This window comes from Ambystoma mexicanum, chromosome 2q (assembly GCF_040938575.1).
Source record: "Ambystoma mexicanum isolate Mex_15411 chromosome 2q, UKY_AmexF1_1, whole genome shotgun sequence".
Classification (NCBI taxonomy): domain Eukaryota; kingdom Metazoa; phylum Chordata; class Amphibia; order Caudata; family Ambystomatidae; genus Ambystoma; species Ambystoma mexicanum.
The window spans coordinates 1171744239-1171764780 of record NC_090924.1 but is presented as its reverse complement, the minus strand read 5'-3'; the positions used below and the strand labels follow the sequence as shown (position 1 = coordinate 1171764780).

General features: G+C 44.8%; 1 protein-coding gene across 4 annotated transcripts in view; it reads left to right on the top strand.

Annotated features, from left to right (window-relative positions):
- Nucleotides 1-20542, top strand: part of PPP1R9A (protein phosphatase 1 regulatory subunit 9A) — a 2290846-nt gene that overhangs the window by 1966975 nt on the left and 303329 nt on the right. For 2 of the 4 annotated variants that reach the window (XM_069648561.1, XM_069648560.1), the window contains exon 12: nt 18854-18892. The exons of the other annotated variants lie outside the window; for them this stretch is intronic. In XM_069648561.1, coding sequence (XP_069504662.1) covers nt 18854-18892 — 39 coding nt within the window. The remainder of the gene's footprint in view (nt 1-18853; nt 18893-20542) is intronic. 4 annotated transcript variants of the gene reach the window in all.

The following is a 20542-nucleotide window of genomic DNA, read 5'->3' as shown; positions in this document are numbered from 1 at the left end:
CATATTAGGAATCTCCAAATTGTAAATTTTTGTCCGCTTGGTATAATTAGTTATCAGTATTCTCATAAAACATATATTTGCTGGACTCTCTGAATCCAAAGTCGTATGTCTCCACCCCTAGAAACTTGGTGAGTCAGAATGGTCACATGTCTTGCCTTCCCCCAGAGCAGTGTTGTTCAGGCACACCCAAATCAGCATATTCTATTCAATTGAAATAGTCTATTGTTCCTTTCTCCAGGCTGCAGGGAAAATCCACTCCCTCTTAATCAACAGGACCATGTGATTTCCTGTGCTGTTGCTGAGAAGACTAGGTGTGAAGGCTTCCCGGGGACAGCCAGCCTTTGAAGTCTCAGCTAACTCAGGTTACTGGTTAGCTCCTGAAATACAGGTCTCCTGTCAGAATTTAGATCGCTAGCGCCGGTCAGTGTCAAGCACCGGTTTTGCACCCATTTTTAACAGCTGCCTTACCAGTAAGCAATCCTCAAAATATACTTTGTTCAAATATGTGGACCTCAGATTCATGTAGATTCTTGCGGGAGAATGATGTTGACCCTCCCAACAAAGAGGTGGGATCTTTTTAGTGGTTGTGTGAGCCGTGATTTTAGCTATTTTTGACATCAATTAAACGGATTCCCAAACAGCTCTGGGTTGCTTTTGGCAATCAGTATTTCTATTTCCAGGTGGTTCCAGGCTACTGTGTTTGTAGCCCAATGGTGGTTTAAGGCAGTGACCTCCTGTGCTCACTAATATAGGCAAAAGTGGGTCGCAGCCTATTGTTCCGGTTTTTAGTGCGCATTTTTGGCTGGTTTTGAGCGAGCAGCCTGCTTTCCAGTGGCCATTCTCATGTTTCTGTGGCCAGCACCGCACAGTACTGTTGTAGGGCTTGGATGAGTGGGTTGAAACATCCCACAAGCCCCCCTCTTGCAATGGCGTTGATTTTCCATCAATGGAACTCGCAAGACTGGGATGTTCGCCTCATCTTCTTCTGATTCCACAGATGGCAAAGTTCGGTATCTTTTCCTCCATCAGGGGTGGATCGATTGGTTCTCCTCGCCAGTCCTGATGGGAGTATTGAGCAATACCCCGGGCCCCTCAGATCTTTGCTCCCGGTTCCTGGGTCGTCCTCCTTGGTCAGTCTCCCCGGTTTATCTCTCTCTCTTCTCACCTAGGATGACAAAGAAAAAGCGGCAGAAACATATTCGTATACATTTCCCCACCACTATTAATGTGGTCGGGTGAACATATATGTTTTATAAATGAGGAGACATTTGCATTCTTATCATTGTATTTTAGAGACTATATGTGGGATATTTTAGGGTTGGAAATTTACTAATCTGGAGCAGCCCCCTCTGGGATTGCAGAGGACTCCTCCAGTTGCTACAGAGTGTGCCTGGGATGGCAACATTTTAGCTGATTAATATGGACCCACTTGTCTTCCCCTTCTGCCAAACTGCCTTCGGGGATGCAGATCTTGTAGGCGACTGGTGAGATCTTGTCTACAATTTCAAAAGGTCCCTTCCAGGTAGGCAGGAATTTCCGCTGTTTGGCCTTGTTCCTTTGGAAATTGTATAGATAAACCCGGTCTCCCACATTGTATTCTTTCCTAGTAGTCTTCAAGTCATAGTGGGTCTTCATGCTATCGGCTGATCTTTCTAGGTTTCGCTGAGCATAGGCAAAAGCATATTGAAGGTGTTTCCTTAAATTTTCAACATACTGTAAAGCAAATGCTGTGGAGGCACCATCCTGCGTCCCGTCATCAACTCAAACGGTGACATTTTATTTGCAGATAAAGGGGTAGATCTGATGGCCATTAGGACACGAGGTAATCGAATATCCCAACTTGGCCCAGAATCTGCAACAAACCTTTTTAATATGCTCACAATGGTTTTGTTGTATCTCTCCACTGCTACAGAAGAGGCTGTCCGGTAAGCAATGTGTAGCTTCCTTTTAACCCCCAGTATCTCCCACATCTTTGTCATTACTTCGCTTGTGAAATGGCTACCTCTGTCGGACTCAATCCTTTGGGGTAGTCCAAAATGCGAAAAGATGTGGTTGATCATCAGGGCAGCTGCTGTTTCTGCCTTGCAGTTTGGGGTCGGGAGACATTCCACCCATTTAGTAAATAAGCATGTCACTGTCAACATGTACTTATTCCCCCTAGAGGCGCGAATCACGGGCCCTATGTAGTCGACTTGCAAATCTGACCATGGCAGTGTCATCCACCTCTTTTGGAGAGGCGCACGGTGTGTGAGGGATGTTGGCTGACATTGTGCACACACAAGAAACCCCTTCAAGTATTGGTTGAGGTCTTGCCCCATGTGTGGCCAGTATGCAACCTCTCTTAAGATTTCAATTGTTGTATGAAACCCCCTATGACTGGCTGTGGCCGCGTCATGGGCGTGACTTAACATCAGGCTTCGGAATGAGGTAGGAACCTCCCACTGAACATGGCCACCTTGGGTTTACAACAAACCGTCTTGGATTCGGAACTTTTTTGGACATTTCATCAACACTCTAAGGTCCTCTTTCCCAATGTAATCGGTATCCGTCAGGGGAAAGTTCTCAGGGTCCTCAATGTGTTGGTAAAACTTACCAATTATTGGCTCCCCCTTCTGAGCCGTAATCATATCAGCATCTGGGGTCTCCTTACTCCATTGTGCAGTTGAAAGATCATTGTGAGCATTTTTCTGGTACCTAGTGATAGCAGTGACCTGAATTTCCCCCAACAGGGACTCAATCTATATTAGATTCCCTTGTATGGCCCCGGTTTTGGCCAGCTAATCAGCTAAGTCATTTCCAGTTTTGTCTGGTCCCTCTACTTTGGAATGACCCTTGATAATTTTCCAGTAGGTGGTCATCCCATTCGAGGTGATCATATCATCAATATTTTGGATTAACTTCCCATGTTTCAAGGGTTTGTTATTAGCACATAACATGCCTCTGGTTTTCCAATTAACCAGATGCTCCACGAACCTGTTCCGTACATAATCAAAATCTGTGATTATTACCAGTTCGTGGAGTTGATGTTGGACAGCAGTGAGGATGGCTTGATGCACAGCCATCAACTCTGTCACCTGACTACTTCGGGGACCAATCTTGTACCCATCGGAGGGTTCTGGGCACTCATTCACCCATGCATTCCCTACGCCGGCCACAAGTTCTTTTTCCCCGTTGTTGTCAACATGGTAAGGGCATCCATCCACATAGACGGTGGGCATTCCCTCACACTTGTCTTCTTCAAAGACTTTGTGTGGGGAATTAAGGTATGCCTCCATGTTGTCCTTGATTTTTAGACTTTCGTCCTCGAGACAGTTTTCTCTGGCACAATCATGCAAGTCAGCCAGACCTTGCGCGAGGGGACTCTTCTTGTTTTGGCCATATCTGACCTCCACAGGAAAGCCTTGCATTGACAGAATCCAGAAAGTAATTCAGGAATTACTCACATTTCCGGCCCGGATTCTGTCACTTTGGAGATATTGCAGAGGCTGGTGTGGAGTCTCCACTATGATATGTTCCCCCTGGATAAACGGGCGGTAATTCTTCAATGCCCACACCATTGCCACGAGTGCCTTCTCACAATCGTTGAATTTTTCCTCCACAGAGGATAAAGTTTTACTCGCATAGGAGATTACTTTATTGACCTTGTCATGCTTTTGATATAATACTGCAGTCAAGCATGTATTAGAGAACCCTGTCTCCAAGAAAAACTCCTTGTTTCTGACAGGGTAAGCTAGGCACGGTGCTTGTGAGAGGCTTCTTTTGAGCTGTCTTACTGCCTCAAATTGTTCTGGACCCCATTCCCACTTGACCCCCCCTTTCAAGAGATGAATCAGGGGTCTAGTGATCTCTGCGTAGCCCTCAATGAACTTTCTGTAATTAATGTAATTAGTCAATCCAAGGAGGCTCCTTAGTTCCCGCAGAGTTGTGGGGTCCTTCAATTTTGAAAGTGCTTCCACTTTCTTTTCCTGGGGACAGAGATCCTGAGGAGTAATCTCATGCCCCAAGAAATTGACACGGGTTCTACACCACTGTGCTTTCTGAAAGGAAAGTTTTGCTCTGGCGGCCCTCAACTGTGTCAGAACATATGTGTTCCTCCACAGATGAACTTTTGATGAGGACATCATCTACATAAGCCAGGTTACCCTTCGCACCCAGGTCGGGCATGGCCTTGTGTAGGAAAATGTTGAATTCATTTCCGGAGTTGAGGTATCCAAAGGGAGTCCGGGTCCATGTGTACTGCTGGCCCCCAAAGGTAAAAGCCAGTTTCTATTGGTCCTCCCTACTGACAGGCACAGTACAGTATCCATTGGTCAGGTCTATTGTAGTGAATACCTGTGACCCCTGGATCTGGGCCAGCCCTTGGTCAATGTAGGGAAGAGGCCATCAGAAAGTATGGACCCGTTTGTTGAGCTCCCTAAGGTCGGCGCAGAGTCTCCACTGGCCGTTTGGCTTCAATATTCCCAGCACCGGATTATTGAAGGTGCTGTGTACTGGACGGATTATCCCCCGGGACTCAAGGTTCTTAATTATCTCAGTAAGGGACTGCATGGATGCGAGAGGCAAGCGATATTGTTTCACAAACACTGGAGTCATGCCAGGGTCCGTGGGAATTGCTGTTGTGTGGATGTCGGTGCGACCACAGTCATATGAGTCCACCGCAAAGAGATCTTGAAAATCCAAGAAAACTTGTTTCAACTTTTGCTTCTGCTCCAGAGTCACACAGGCATCAGCTAGGTTGACCCTCTCTTCAACCATCTGCCTGAAGCCTGGAAAGACTTCTGGTTTCTCTATCTCAGCGGCCTCCTCCAGCTGGGTGGAGAAGTCCCTGGTCAGAGTGCTGATTTGGACTGGAGGCTTCGGGTGGGAAGGCAGCCCTCATGGACCTGGAAAATCACCTCATGCCCTCTGAAGGCACAAGTCACATCTTCCTTACCATAAGGGCAGGAAGTGTCCACCAGGAAGTTCCCCCCATGCCGGGTAAAGATCCTGTCTGGTGTTGTATGGTCATCACTGTCACTGTCAAAACAGTCCTTCGGGACTGGTCCTTGTTATATCTTATGGTTTGAAATGCACTTTCATCTACATATGTCTCTTGGCATTTAAAAATGGCACCTACCTCCACACAGGTCTTCAACAATTCAGTAGTATACAGAACGTGAAAGTGAGTCTCACCTAGAAGCCCCTCCACCACTCAGCCGAATAGGCTAGGAAGAAGTGGAGCCTCCAGGGAAAAACCCTTAAATGGGAAAAAACCCTGTTGTGGGCTACTAGGGTGCATAGACTCCTGTGGGCAGCAGTGGTGTCTTCTTTGTGCTACACGGGAACTTAGTGCAGACCAAAATCCCCTTGTGGAGAATTCTAATATAAATAGAATGAGAAAAGAGGGAAATACAACAAATGTATAATAAATCTAGGAGTTGAGGAAGAGTTTACCCTGGAGCCAATGACAGATTCCTGATTACTATCAGCCAAGTCGATAGTGACAGAAAAGCTACAGGGTAAGGGACCTAATAGAGCAGAAGGTGAAAAGATTATGCTCAAATGTGGTAATCACAGTAAAGATAGAAACAGATGGCCGTGCAACAAGGGAATATATAGCCTTAGCAAAGTACCCGTAACTCTGTTGACATGAAGGGGTATAACAATCCAGAAGACTTGGGGCGATAGACTGCAGAATATTCCTATGCCTGCTTCCTAACGTGTGACGAAGGAACAACAAAGTTAAATGGAACATGTGCACAGTAGAACAAGCGAACTAAAGAATGAATCTCTAGCAACGTGACGCTACGCTCCGGACAAACCTTGTGGGAAGGCTGATTGTTGAAGGAAGTAACTATTAGCCACGTACGTACGAACAGTCACTGAAAATATCTAACAACACAGATCAAAAGAAACAGAATAAAGTAAATTCAAGGGATTTCAAGAAGGAAAGCCTAACATAGTACAATTCAAGAGTATGTTTGAGAAATAGGAAGATAAGCGAACTTACGGAGTGCTGTGCAACTCTGACTAGAGAAGCAACGCATCGGTCTGATGTTCGAGTCTCCGGATATGCGATTCCGGAAGTTGGGGGCGTGGCTAGCCGCTCGCAATGAGAGTCGAAAAAGGCTGAAGCGTTGCCGGTGGTTCCCGGCTCCCCCATGTTGCGGGTGCCTTTCCAGGGGAAAACCGCATACATAGATGACTGTAAACCCGGAGTCGGAGAATCCGTTAGAAGAGCTGTAACAGTCCTAACAGTTCATTTCCTAAATCAATGGAAAAATGTCGGTCATCAACCGCCATTCCAATAATGGTGCCTGCGGCTAGAGTAATACTCTTTAAGTCGCTGTTAGCCACCTCTATTGGAATGGTGTCATGTTCTATGTTGACAAATGGTGTTGGGTCTACCCCCAACCCTTGCTGTTGGAGAGAAGCATTTAGATGAATATAAGCATCAGGGTTTTTCAATTTTTGTCTCTTTTAACTTTCACTTCCAGGGAGAATTGTCGTGTCCTTTCGGGGATGGTGACTTCCTCTTTAATCTGAATATCAACTGCATAAGGTAGCAATTGAGCTGACCTAAATGCTTTCTCCGGATCATCAAAGTCCATGGGATTATCCGCTAATCGGGACCAAGCTTTGAAGTTTATTAGTTCCAAACTAATGGCAAAGCGATTGAGAATGTCACTGCCGAAGTAAAAGGCGGCAGTGACGTCTCCCACGACCCAACAATTATGGACTATGCTCTTTTTGCCAATGGAGATTTTGAGCATACACCTGCTTGGCAGGAGATGTTTCGAATTGGGTGTTTCCAGATCCATTTCCCATTTGTCTATCAGTTTGAATGTGGGAATGGCAGGATCTTTTGGGAGTTGGCGGAACATGGCTTCGCTGATGAAGCTCTTACCGTTGTTCACACACACTCGGGCGAGAACAGAGTCCTTCCCATCATTTAACTGAACAGGGATGAACAACTGCTCTCCAATTTGCTGAACGCCAGCCAGGCTCTGAGCTGATTTCACATCTCTCTGGACTATAGGAGTGGGAATGTCTGATTGTGGATTGGTAAAGAATTTCAGAGTGTTTCCTTCCAGTGTGGAATACCACCTTAAACTGGAAGGAAGGTTGATTTTCAGAAATAGAGAGGACCCCCCATCACCAGTCTGTTGTCCTACTGCAATAACTGTCACGTCTGGAATTTGGTTGTTCTGGAAGTGAAATTCTACTTGGTCAGATTTTTGTTCAACCATGTGGCATGTGCCGTTTAAACTAACATAGTTGACACTCTGTTTTAATTTTATTGGTCGGCTAGTCTGGGTCCAGAGGACCTTGTTTATGCAATCTATTAGGGGTGACAACCTTCTCAGGAGGTCATTCCCTAGTAAACAAGGGGTGCCCTCTGGAGTCAATACTATGGGCCTCATTACGACCCAGGCGGTAAGTTACCGCCTGGGTCGTACCCTTACCACCATGGTGTAAACTATGTTTACACCATGGTGGATGGCGGAGTTACCGCCCCATTCCAAGGTGAGTGGGGCGGAAAATCCCCATTTCCCATTTTACCCTTCCCCATTCCCATTTTTGCCCCATAGGGCATAATGGGAGTGGGGAAGGCGCTAATTACGCCACCGTAAATTATGGTGGCATAATTAGCACCATGGTCCCTTAGCGCCATGGATTTTAACGCCTGCAAAAAGCAGGCGTTAAAATCACCATGGTGCTAAGGGACCTTGTAATCAGTGTTAAGGGTCGGCGCCGTTTACGGCGCCGTTAACCCCTTAACGCCTGACTCGTAATGAGGCCCTATGACCGGGTGTTTCACCTTGTGTCGCCCAATTTTAACGTCCCCTCGACGGGAATTTCCTTCCTGTCAAAGTTCTGAAGTTGTCCAGGAAGAGCGGTGAGAGGAATACGGTGATTCTCCCCCTTGCTGCATTTAGTTCATCAATGGCCCTTCTGGACAGAAGGGTAGCTTGGGATCCAGTGTCCACCAGTGCCAAAATTGTACCCTGCCCCTGTACTTGTACCGGGCATAGTATCTTCCCTCCTTCTTCTCAAGGGGGCACAGATAATGCACATTTTTGGACAACTGGTGGGCTAATTTTCTGGTTTTGGACAAGAAAAGAGAAGAGATTTGGGCAGAATTATGTGAAGAGTCTTGGGAATCTGAAAGAAAAAGTTGGCAACTAGAAATAGGAGACGTTTTGGGTTCCCCTGGTTCCGGTTCTGGGCCGCCCCCCCCCTTTTTGGAGGCAGTCACCAGAATTGGTTTGAACCAGGGGATTTTGATGCTGTTGGTTCTGGGATGAGATGATGGGCGGCGCTAGCCCAGTCCCCACATCTACCCAGTCTGGATGTTATTCCTTGCGACCCATTATTCTTTGGGAGGAGTTCCCCCATCTCTGAAGGAGAAGATCCTTTTCCCAGGATCCTCTGAGGATCCCTCTCCCTCCAATTGGAAGATCTGTACCTCCTCCACAAAATGGGCCTGTTTGGGTCCCTTGTTTCTCCTACCTCCTCTCTGCTCCTTGGGTGGCAGACTTTCAGGGGTAGGAGGTTTTGTTTCCGGTTCCTGGGTCTCCAGGGGCTGTTTACAAGTGGAGAAGGAAGCTTCCTCCCAGGCTTTACATGCCCCTTCCCCTTGTGCCTCCTTCCTGGGAACCGGTGGGTTATCGGGGTGCTGCCCTCGTCATTGTTCTGGAGCACCAGGCCCAGAGTTTGGAGCGTTCTGCGCCGGCATGCTCATCTGAGGGTTCTGTTGAGCCCTCAGCATGTGACCCAGAACCCGTGCCATATTTTTGACCTGGCGCTCTAACTGTGAAACCCGCTCAGGCTGATATAGGGTTCGGTTTTCTCCCCTGGGCTGATTCCGGGAAGGGTAGCTATCCCTTCTCTGGTAATACCCCGGGTTGGGAAGATTTGGGTACCCCTCCACCCTTGGCCTCCCCTCTCCCAGATTAGGTTGTCTGGGCTCAGGGAATTGGGGAAAGAAGGATGGATGATTTTGGGGCTGGAAGTTGGGTGGATACCTGGGGGAAAAGTTCTGGCCAGGATTTGGGGAATTTCTGCCCACCTGTGGGAAGTTAGAAGGGAAGTTCGCTGGGTTAGGTGCTTGGCTGGATCCCCCCCTTGGGCCGGAGGAGTCCACACATAACCCAGGATGGGTCGGTTTCCCTTGTAGCGGGGACTTACATAATCAGGGGAGTGAAGGATCCCATTTGTGGGACTACATCCTTGACTCAGTGTCTGCGACTTGCCCGAGGGCCCTCTTGGCTTGGAGTTATTCTGGGCAGGCAAGTTTTAAGGCCCCCCCCATCTCCAATTCTAAAACGGGGGCAACCTTTACCTCTGCCACCTTGGCAGCAGCAGGGGTGCTGGTCGGTTTGGGGCTTTTCTGCGCATTACTTTTATTTTCTTCGGGCTTCTGCACCTCATAGATTCGGGTGGCCTGTTCAATGACCCAGTCTAGTGACCTTTTCTCATGAAAATCTCTCACTAGCTGGGTCATGATGTTTTTGGGCAAGGCATGGAAAAAAGTGTTAACAAATTCTTTGCTGTCCGTGCACACCCTTTTGGTAGTCTGCGCAAAGGCACGCTTCAATTCCTGCACAAATTCTGTGGGTCCAGTCCTCCCCACATTGCAAATTGTAGGCTGTCTTGCGAGCCTCTTGGGGATTTTCTGTGAACAGAAAAGTGCTTTAAGATGGCCGCCCTGTAGGTGGACCATCTTGCATGATTTTGGTCCTCCAGCCCCGCAAAGAAACTGGAGTATTCTGGGGAGAATGTCCATTTGACGTACTGCTGTCTTTCAAATTGAAAGTCTCCATCATTTGCTCAAAGAGCTCCAAGTGTTCCCACGCAGAATACTTTCCGTCCTTGTGATAAGGCGTGATGACACTCCTGATTGCCTTAATCTGTTTTAAGGGGTCCTTAAGCAAGGCCCTTTTGCCTTATTGGCCTTCTTGGTTCGGGTAACCCTGGTCCATTCATCCTCTGACTCAGAAGCACTGCTCCCAGAGGTGCCCGTCTGATCTTCCAGGTTTTCCCGGATTCTGCAAGCCTGGGAATGGCTGGCAGAATATGGGGACCTGGACTCCTGTGTCCTGTGACGTTCAGAGGAGTCTTCAGATTCCTCCTTGCTGCCAGGATTTGATGAGTACACCCCCACTGACCTAACTGGGCAGAGGTTTTTAGGATGCCCTTAGTGGGCCTACTCTACTGGGGTTCCCCACTAAATTGCACTGTACATGGGTGCCCATACCCGGATGCCCGCCCATCCATTCCTGGGAGGTACTGGCCTATAAGCCCCATACTTTTGGCTGGATAGTAATCTGCCATCCCCATGGCCCTGGGCTCATGTGCGCCATGGGACACGGGGGTGGCAGAGTCCAAGGACTGGGAGAGATGAAGGCCTCTGGTACTAGGGCTCCTGAGGTTATGTGCAGTGTGTTTCCTTTTCCCAGCGAACCTCATCTCTATCAGCCCTTGCTCCCTGTTGCCATGCAAGAGCCTGTGCTTTCAGTTCCTCAATCAAGGCCTTACTAGACTCTTTCAGGTCCGTCTGCATGGCTACCTGTCGTTGGAGCCTATCATCCAGCTTCCCCTATCTCGCACCCACTCACTGGAATTCCCTACCTCCCACCATCCGCGGTGAGCCCTCCCTCCTAGCCTTCCGCAAAGCGCTGAAAACCACCCTCTTCTCATAAGGTCCCTCGCAGCTGCATAATACCAACCATATGACCCATTGCCTAAGTTGTATTGACCAACCGCATAAGCTGTAATGATAACCTTGCTTGTTCCTATCTGTATTATGCCTCTTACTGATACCATGCCTGTAACTAAGCTCATGCAAGTAACAGCGCCTCAATGCCCCTGGGCTGCCTGCGCGCTATACAAATTTAAATAAATAAATAAATAAATAAATTGTGCTGACAGAGAGTCTCATTCTCTCTCTGTGCTTCCTGGTTGGTCCTGGAGTACTGGGCCAGTCTTTGCTGCAGGAGGGTTGCCTCCTGAGTCCCGTCCCTACTGGCCTGCTCCTTTCTTGCCAGAGTACCTTCCACCCTCCTGGTGTGCACCAACAAGTTTTGATGTTCTTTTTGGAGGTCACCCAGTCCCTGGAGGGCCAGGTGATTTTCTTCCATTTTCCTTTTTAAGTGGCAGACTTCCTGGCCTAAGGTGTCCCTTTCCTGCGTAAGAGCCTGTATCTGTGCCGCCAGGTCGTCCCTCTGCCTTTGAAAGGCACCAGCTCTCTGGTGCTCCTCATCAAACTCTGCCTGGGTATCCAGGTCTTTCAAAATCAGTTTGTTGCTCTCTTCCTTCACTCTATCTAGGTGGCTTTGCAGGGTGACTACCTGCTCAGCACATACCCTGTTGAAGTTCCAGTTGTTGCTCCAGCTTTTTCTGGCTTTGCAGTAGGGAGTCCAAACCTTCTTGGTACTCCTTCTGCAAGGCCAGAGATCTAGTATCCTGGTCTGCCTTTTCCTGTTGCAGGATACCCATGCCCTCTTTGATTTTAATGATATGCTGCCTACTATCATTTTCTGACTCCTGGCTTCTCTGCAGCCTCTGCTCAGAAGAGACCAGGTCAGATTGGGCCTTCTCTAATGCCATCAGCTGCCTACTTGCCAGATCTTGGCCATCAGCACATTTGTACTGTATGGCTCCCATATATAAATATAAATATGCAGCTATCCTGACAATCTTGTTGTGCTCATCCTTGGCTTTAGGGGCCATGTATAGTTCACTCAGGTCCACGTGTAAGGGGATGATTTTAAAACACAGGCCAAATACTTTTAAATGTGATTGCAATGAAGTGAAAAATATGCTAAAAATGATTTTTATTCCCTATAGGAGATTCAGGGTAGGTGATAGCTACTTTGAATTAGTTCAGGTCAACACTAGCAATGATTCAGGAGTGATTATCAGGTTGAAAACGAATTTCAGCAGTGGAAAGCAAGAAGCAGCTATTTTTACAAGTCGTGAAATTGAACCAAATTGCAATTCGCAGCACTTTTTCCAAGTGCGTAAACCACGATTACGGAAAAACTATAAGGAGTTAGAAGATTTGTTGGAAAGCTTAGGTTCTTAGCTTTAAAATGACAGTTAAATCTTGCTTCTAGGACATACGTTTTTGCGGAGGTAGATTTTCAGAAATGAAGTCAAGATTTCCGATTGACAGATGACACTTTTGCAGCTTTGAAATCACAGAATGGACACACGATTTCTATGCAGTTCTGGACAGGTTGAAATGGTTTGAATAAGATTACTTTAAACTAAGAGAAGGGTTCTGGACGGTTCTAGATACTCACTCCTAGTTTTGGAAGGGAATGGACCTCGTCACAGATCTGGTCAGGTTTGGGCTGCGGTTCTCTCGCCACGGGACGGTCTCTGGCACTGGTTCTGCTCACAGCGGGGCCTCTGGTCTGCTATCAGCACTGTACAGCGGTCTGTCTGGGTCTGCTGGGTTCTGGGTACAGCTCTGCTCTCTGGGTCTAGATATGGTTCTGGCACAGGGTTCTAGCCAGAATCAAACAGCTCGCCCTGCTGTTGAATGGTTTGGTTAGGTTGCTGGATTCTGGGGCCCCTGAAAAGAGTTCAGCTTTTGGGTTTGGCCCCTGCTTAAGGTTCTAGAGTTTGGTTCTAGAGTTTTGTTCTGGAGTCTATCTGGAGTCTAAGTTCTGGAGCCTCAGAAGTCTGGAGTTTTTGTCTGGATATGGTCGGGCAGCGGGCTGCGCAGGAAACGATGAGTAGTGGAAAAAATGAGTGTCCCTATATGTGACTCATGGGTTCTTTTTATGTCTTTTGAAAGTGGGTGGGAAGGCTGACTTTCTATGCCCAACCCACTGAGGATTTGATAGGTTAAAGGATTTACTGTGACCTGACTGGAGAACGAAGGAGTGAGTCAGAATGAGTCATCAGGTGTCATCTTTATGGCTCAAGGAAAGGACACTCTCCTTTGTGTCCGTACAGAATATCTTCTTTTTCATAAAACACATATTTACAATATACACATCTTGTTAATATTACCTAAATTGCATGACAGATTGCTTAAGGTACAGTTCGGTTCAAGTCACATGTTTCTACGAGCTTGGGTTCAGAAATTACAACATTTTGCGCTTTTGATGGGTTTTGCAATATTGTTTTTTGCATCAAATCGTACACGGAGGTACACACCCTCTCTGGGCATATGGCAGTAAGTTTTCATTTTTCTGGCATAAACACTGTGTCTGCAATGTTAATAATTACAGGGCTTTGCCTCAGAACATCCCACAGCGTCCAGCTTAGTCTCAAATTGTGAGTGAATTTTTCATATTAAGAATCTCCAAATTGTGCATTTTTGTCCGCTTGGTATAATTAGTTATCAGTATTCTCATAAAACATATATTTGCTGGACTCTCTGAATCCACAGTCGTTTGTCTCCGCCCCTAGAAACTTGGTAAGTCAGAATGGTCACATGTCTTGCCTTCCCCCAGAGCAGTGTTGTTCAGGCACACCCAAATCAGCATATTCTATTCAATTGAAAGAGTCTATTGTTCCTTTCTCCATGCTGCAGGGAAAATCCCCTCCCTCTTAATCAACAGGACCATGTGATTTCCTGTGCTGTTGCTGAGAAGACTAGGTGTGAAGGCTTCCCGGGGACAGCCAGCCTTTGAAGTCTCAGCTAACCCAGGTTACTGGTTAGCTCCTGAAATACAGGTCTCCTGTCAGAATTTAGATCACTAGCGCCGGTCAGTGTCAAGCACCGGTATTTCACCCATTTTTAACAGCTGCATTACCAGTAAGCAATCCTCAAAATATACTTTGTTCAAATATGAATGCACTTCTGTGGACCTCAGAATCATGTAGATTCTTGCAGGAGAATGATGTTGACCCCCCCAACAAAGAGGTGGGATCTTTTTAGTGGTTTTGTGAGCCTTGATTTTAGCATTTTTTGACATCAATTAAACAGATTCCCAAACAGCTCTGGGTTGCTTTTGGCAATCAGTATTGCTATTTCCAAGTGGTTCCAGGCTACTGTGTGGGTAGCCCAATGGTGGTTTTAGGCAATGACCTCCTAAGCTCACTAATATAGGCCAAAGTGGGTGGCAGCCTATTGTTTCGGTTTTTACTGCGCAGTTTTGGCTGTTTTGAGCGAGCAGCATGCTTTCCAGTGGCCATTCTGATGTTTCTGCGGCCAGCACCGCACAGTACTGTTGTAGGGCTTGGATGAGCGGGTTGAAACATCCCACACAACAAATTTATGAATATACAGGTGATTTGTGTACCTATGTTGAGGACAGGTTGCCCATTTTCGTTTTCATCCTAAATTGAAAATGCCAATTGCATTGGAACGTGAGTGCAACATTTGCCTTCTCTGCAATTTTGAATTTTTCCTTCACGTAGTTCCTCGGTGTGCCATTTTTGCATTTTCCACACCTAGTAGGAACGTGAAGAGTAAAAAAACGTAAAATTAGGAGAAACAGACAGATATACCTACATTCAGATCCGGCACTGGATAACGCATAAGGGAATCAAGAAAGCAGCTATTAGGGAACCAGTGGGCCTGGAACTAATGTTACACGAAGGGGACGAAGCAGGTGCTGTCTCCAAAATATACAAGTTGCTGGACAAAGCACAAGAGAGTGACTCCTTCCCATGTATGGACAACTGGGCAAAAGACATAGGCGACCCCATCACTGAGGAGGAGTGGACCTAAATCTGGAAAAGAGCACAGAAATCCTCCACATGCACAGCTATTAGAGAATCCGCACACAAGATTTGTTTTAGGTGGTACCTGACCCCCCAAAGACTGCACAAAATGAATCCCAATTACCCACCTACGTGTTGGAGAAACCGCAGAGGCAATGGAGATCTATACCACATGTGGTGGTCCTGCCCTAAGGCGGGCATGTACTGGAAGGAAATCCTGGGCCACAGGCAAGGAACTGCCAGAAGCACCTAAAGTTATACTCCTTGGCACATTGGTCGAAGACACATATGCGGCAGCTGGAGATGACCCTGGTACAAGCGTGGAAAAATCCAGAAGGCCCAATAACAGCATGTTGGTGGGTAAAAACTTGGAACGTAATGGCCATGGAGAAGGTAGAAGGTAGGGGCCCTGAGGGATGGCAAGTATCTGAAATTCCGAGCAATCTGGGACCCCTTCTTCGATTATGTCAGAGACAGAGAAGCATACTTCTTCAGGCCAAACCTGTTGAGAGCAATTCACAATTGAGTACTGACAAACTAAGTACAGGAGCCTCGATTCTATGCAGAAGCCAACTACCCAGAGCACAACAATCTCATCCGACAGCAGAAGAACTGGCCCATGCCACTGGGGACCCGGGAGGGGGGAGGAGGACATGGGAAGGGTTGTTGAACGAGTGCAGTTAAAGTTAAGTTATTGCTCAAAGCTACACCAAAAATTGTAATGCCAAAGGTTGATATGTGGCCTTAACAAATGAGATGTGCTAATATCTGAATATGACGATGTTTGAATAAATAAAGTTGGTTAAAAAAAAAAACGTCAGCCAAATCCCATATCAATTCATTGGTTTAATGCAAGCATAAAAATACATTCAGTCTTAAACCATGTGGAGTTGTAAAGCAGAGCATGGAAGCATGACGGAACATGGCTAGTCCGTTCCGTTCCCCCAATCTGCTTCAAAAGGAACTCGCTGGATCTGTAAAGAAAAGTGTAAAGGGAGGCCCGATGTGCGCTATATAAATTTAGATAAATAAAATTTAAATAAATAAATAATAAAAATATGTAACACCCGATCTGGAAACACCTCAGACTTTCTTTGCTAAACAATCACTTGGCACTCGGCAGGTTTGTTGATCGGTATTGCTGATTATGAACATTTTCGGCCTGTTTTCCCATGGTTTTTCTTTTTTTTCTGATTTCAAACATAATATGATTACATTCTGTGAAGATCCTCTACCATTATTTTCCTTACAAGTATTTTTTGGGGTATTTCACCACCAGCACGATTTGGGCTATTGGTGCCCGCCCATCTTGATTTTACTGGTGGTTTTAATATTCCATACATAACCGTGATAATTTTCTCACATTTTATTTGTTAATTTCTTGTCTACATCTTTTTCCTATACTTTCTGTATTAATGTCCATTTGTGACGATTTAACAAGGAGGGGAGTTTGAGGGTGGATCACACAAGGACTTCAAATCTCGGTACTTTCCCCATACACATTCAAAGTTACTCAAACTCTGAAATTTGTTCTGGGTACTTAGAATCCTTCCCAGGATAATTTCATACCAAGACACACCCTGGGGGCTTGAGGTGGGACTAGTACTGGCAACGATACATTGAAGACAATTCATCCAGGGAAATGCATGTCCCTGACGCTGGTCCATGCTCTGATATTAGTGTATTTCGGATGAAAGATGAGCATCACAATGGATAGTTGATTGTGTAGGTTATGCAGCATTGAAGCAAATCGCTAGTGCATGTAGTGTTTGCATACAGAGGATAGCTGAAAATGAAAGCATTTTGAAGGCCGAGAAAGTTTTGAGTTTTCCCTCTAGTAACCCTTTAAAAAGGTTCTGCCGCCCCATGGCAAAACATTTGTGTATGGAATGATTTAGAGATCTGTTCGAAAGCCAATGCCCCGAAAAGGAACCTGAATCAGGCCGAACATCCCAAACATGTATAATCCGTGGAGGAAAAGTGGTTTGCGATAATGTGTTCGTCACTGTATATGTGGCTGTGTCTATTTCAGAAAGGTTTCAAAAAGACATGTATACTTATAGCCTATGCTAGAAAAAGAATGTGAAATGATTCTTGCTTTTTAAAGCTTGCCAAGTTATATCACGACTTGCCATTTATCATATATGTACAACATTTCATTAACAAATACACATAGCATTATTTAGTTAAGTATTATGATTTTTATATTTCACCATCCTTTTATAAGAATATATTTATGCGTGAATCTCACACAGACATGTTTTAGGAAAAATTGCTCCACAATCTACCCTCTGTGGGTCATCCTTACCATGATCTCAGATACACTCCAGTCCCCTGACCAAGCACTGTATATATGTTTTCTTTATTACAGTTCTGCATTCGACAGTGTTCCTCAGGAAAAACTTTGGAGAAAGTTGGAGGGCTGGGGGATTGACGAATTGGTCCTGTATTTATTTTAAACAACTCCATTGTGATACACAGGTACAGGTTCGCCTTTCCCAACTAGGTAACTTGGGCAACTACATTTCTACCAACGAAGGATTGAAGCAGGGCTGTGTGCTTGCCCCTATCCTATATCATTCATATGTGTCTGATTTTGAACCATCTCTGAGATCTGTGAACAACCATCCCCCCACGTTTGACAGCAGGTTTATGCCATTTACTGCCTCACATATGCTGACGATATGGTCATTTTTGACCGTACGCCAATGGGACTTCAGCGCTTATTGGACGCATTAGGCACATATGCAAAGAAAAATGAACTAAAGGTAAATGTTGCTAAGACCGAAATTCTGACCATTGGGAAGAGAGCCTATGGGGCCCCATCCTTTGTCTGAAAATGGACGGCCTGGTACTGGGCCAGGTAATGGAGTACAAGTACCTGGGCATGACTGTTAGGGCGTCTAGGGAACAGTCTCATGTGGTGAGATTGTTTCATCTAAGGCGTGGATCAAATGGCTCACCCTCAGGAGGATTGTGAACGGATTGGGGGTGAGGTCTATTGAGGCCAATATTAAGGTGTACAAGCACTCGATTACACCAGGTATAAGGTACGCATTGGTAGTGCTTCTGGAGAGCTCTGTGGGCTGGTTGACGCACCTGGAGGCAAAAATACTATGCTTATTACTGGAACTACCAAGCTTGATACCATTCCAGGCACTTAGGCTTGAACTTGGCTTACAGTCCGTGAAATCTCTTTGGATGCTTGCTGTGTGTAGGTTGTGGGTAAAGATCACTTTTGAAGACTCGTAGGCCAAGCCTCTTGAACCTTACAGTGGGACACTCACATGGTGTTTCCAGGAGTTTTTCGGTTTAGAGAGATGGAACAAACAGTTCTGAGACATTTCTCAGACATTGGTGTGAGTGATGTGCCCAAGTCTGAGGTCGAATTCCATTTTGCTAAAATTGAGGAGAAAACTCGCTATCAAGTTTTCTTACTAAGCTGGGCTCTCCTGGGTTATTCTATACCTAAGCTTCGATATTTTGCCAGTTTTGGGCTATACCGGTGCCTGGGAAGGAATGCCTAGAGAGATGAGACTCAGCAGAATGTGCAGGGAAGCGGTAGAGACTGCACAATATATCTTATTGCTGTTTGTATGATAAAGGATATGCCAAGTTCAGAAATGTTGAACATGACAAATTTTGGAGTCTGCTACATGGTGCTGAATCACTTGCTGTAACCTCAGGGGCCCACCGTATTTGGAATATTGTGATAACTAGATTATTGGTATGAGCCAGTCAAATGTTGTTTTATTATGAGATTTCTTTTGTATATTATATCCCTGAATTGACCTGAAATGTATGAAATTTAGATGAATTATCCATTATTATTTTATTTGTATGTTTTAGATGTAGTGTGAAAAGTTAATTAACCAAATGCACTTAATAAAAAAAGAACAAAGAAATTAAAAAAAGAATGTATTTATGGATTTTTAAAATATTTATCACAACCAATACAATTCAAGTAACCAGAAAGGATCATGTTGTGAGTTTCGTGCTGCTTGGAACCTTCACTGAGTGTTTATTAGGATCTTTTTATTTGATCTAAAAAGTCGCATCTTATTTGTTGCCAGTTAATTCCTTATTTCTATCCCTGTGATTGTTTTGGTTATTGTTTTTAAGATGAGTCAGTCAATCTCTATCATCATGTTAGGTAACTGAACATTTTTATAAATATTTACAGAAGGCGCAGGGAAGGCAGACCACCCTGATGAAGTCTTCGGTAAGTTGCATAACCCTCCTTTTATGACTATATTCTATTGGTTTGTGGAACGAACACTAGAGTATTTAGTATATGTGTATACATCTAAACGTGGATTAATGTAATTATGACTTAACTATTGGGAATTCACTGCACTGCCTTCCATCCCATCATTTTAGCTTTTCTGTGAAGTTACAGAAATTAACAGCTATAAGCAAATCTGTCCTGCCCCTTAATCCAGCAGGGCTACCCACCCTCGGTCACGTCCACTTGGTATGGGAGCACAAGAAAATACAGAAATATATGGGGAAAGCGTTAAAACTGATTTGCATATGGTTGATCTGGTTTTGTAATTGCACAGACACCACCCAAACAAAACTATAAAGTGGATGCTACTGCAAGAAATTCACAGTGGTTAGGATGCATTGGCTAATTTGCATCTATCGCTTGTTTGTGCTTTTTGTTCTTTTGATTTAAAAATAAGTATGTTGCGTCTCTGCAAACTCCATAAACCCCACTACCTCTCTTTAACACATCTCTGATCACTTTGTACATTTGTAATTTTGAAATGATTGCAAATGTGTTCTCTCTTCAACATTAGCAATACGAGTAAATTACCTGTGACAACTACATGTGAACAATACTAATATATCTAAATATGGCCTGTGAAACTCCATAAACTATAGCCTCAGCCTATTAGCCAGTGTGCGTAATGCCTATTCAAGACCTCAACCTGGAAACCTCAGGGTACTATTCTAACACATTAGGGTTTGGTTTTCATAAGTCAGGGCAAATTATACATGTAAATATGAAATACCCAACCCCATAAATGTATATTGGTCTACAATCATACTGATTTGTTTTCCTAACATGATCCCGTTTTTGTTATTAATTTAGAAACTAACACATATGACAATATCTACAACACACTCCTGAAGCAGAATGATGTTTTAGCAGTAAGTTATCAATGAATTTTTTTTTTGTTTGTTTTTGTTTTGTTGTGCTTTGGTTTATTCAACCTTTCACAAATACATTTACACATGTTATAAAAGACAGCAGAAAATGTAGTATACTTATCATTTTAAATTAATCAGCATACCATATTACTTCATTATTGAATTAAAATCTCCTTGATGAATTTCACCCCAGCTATCAATAGTGACCACAGATTGCCGGCCCATATTTTATACCACAAATACTCAAAATGACACAGCCCGATTCAATTAAAAAGGTGGCAAAATATTTGCATCGCAATGCATAGGTCCCGATACATTCCTGGATGAAATGCTTCGACGAATCCTTGAATCCCATTTTACAAAATGTACAGATTGGCTCCTTACGGTTCTCACTATTCAAAATTTTAAAACAAAATCTCATGAATATGTTTCTAAATCCAGCGCTAGGAAATGTAATCATATAAGTTGGAAGAATAGCACGCTTTTTCTCAATAGCGGCAAGATTGTGATAGAGCGAATGAGTGCCAAGAACAGACTTTGTCATAATCCAATCTGAATCCCACAATTTGATTTTTGTTTTTGTTGGGTTAGTCATAAAATCTTCCCTGGAGACAGAATATGAGATAGTATTTGGTCACAAAACTCAGTAAAACAATTTAGATCTACACCGGTGGCTACGGTTACAGAGGAATTACAATCTTTGTACATGGAACTT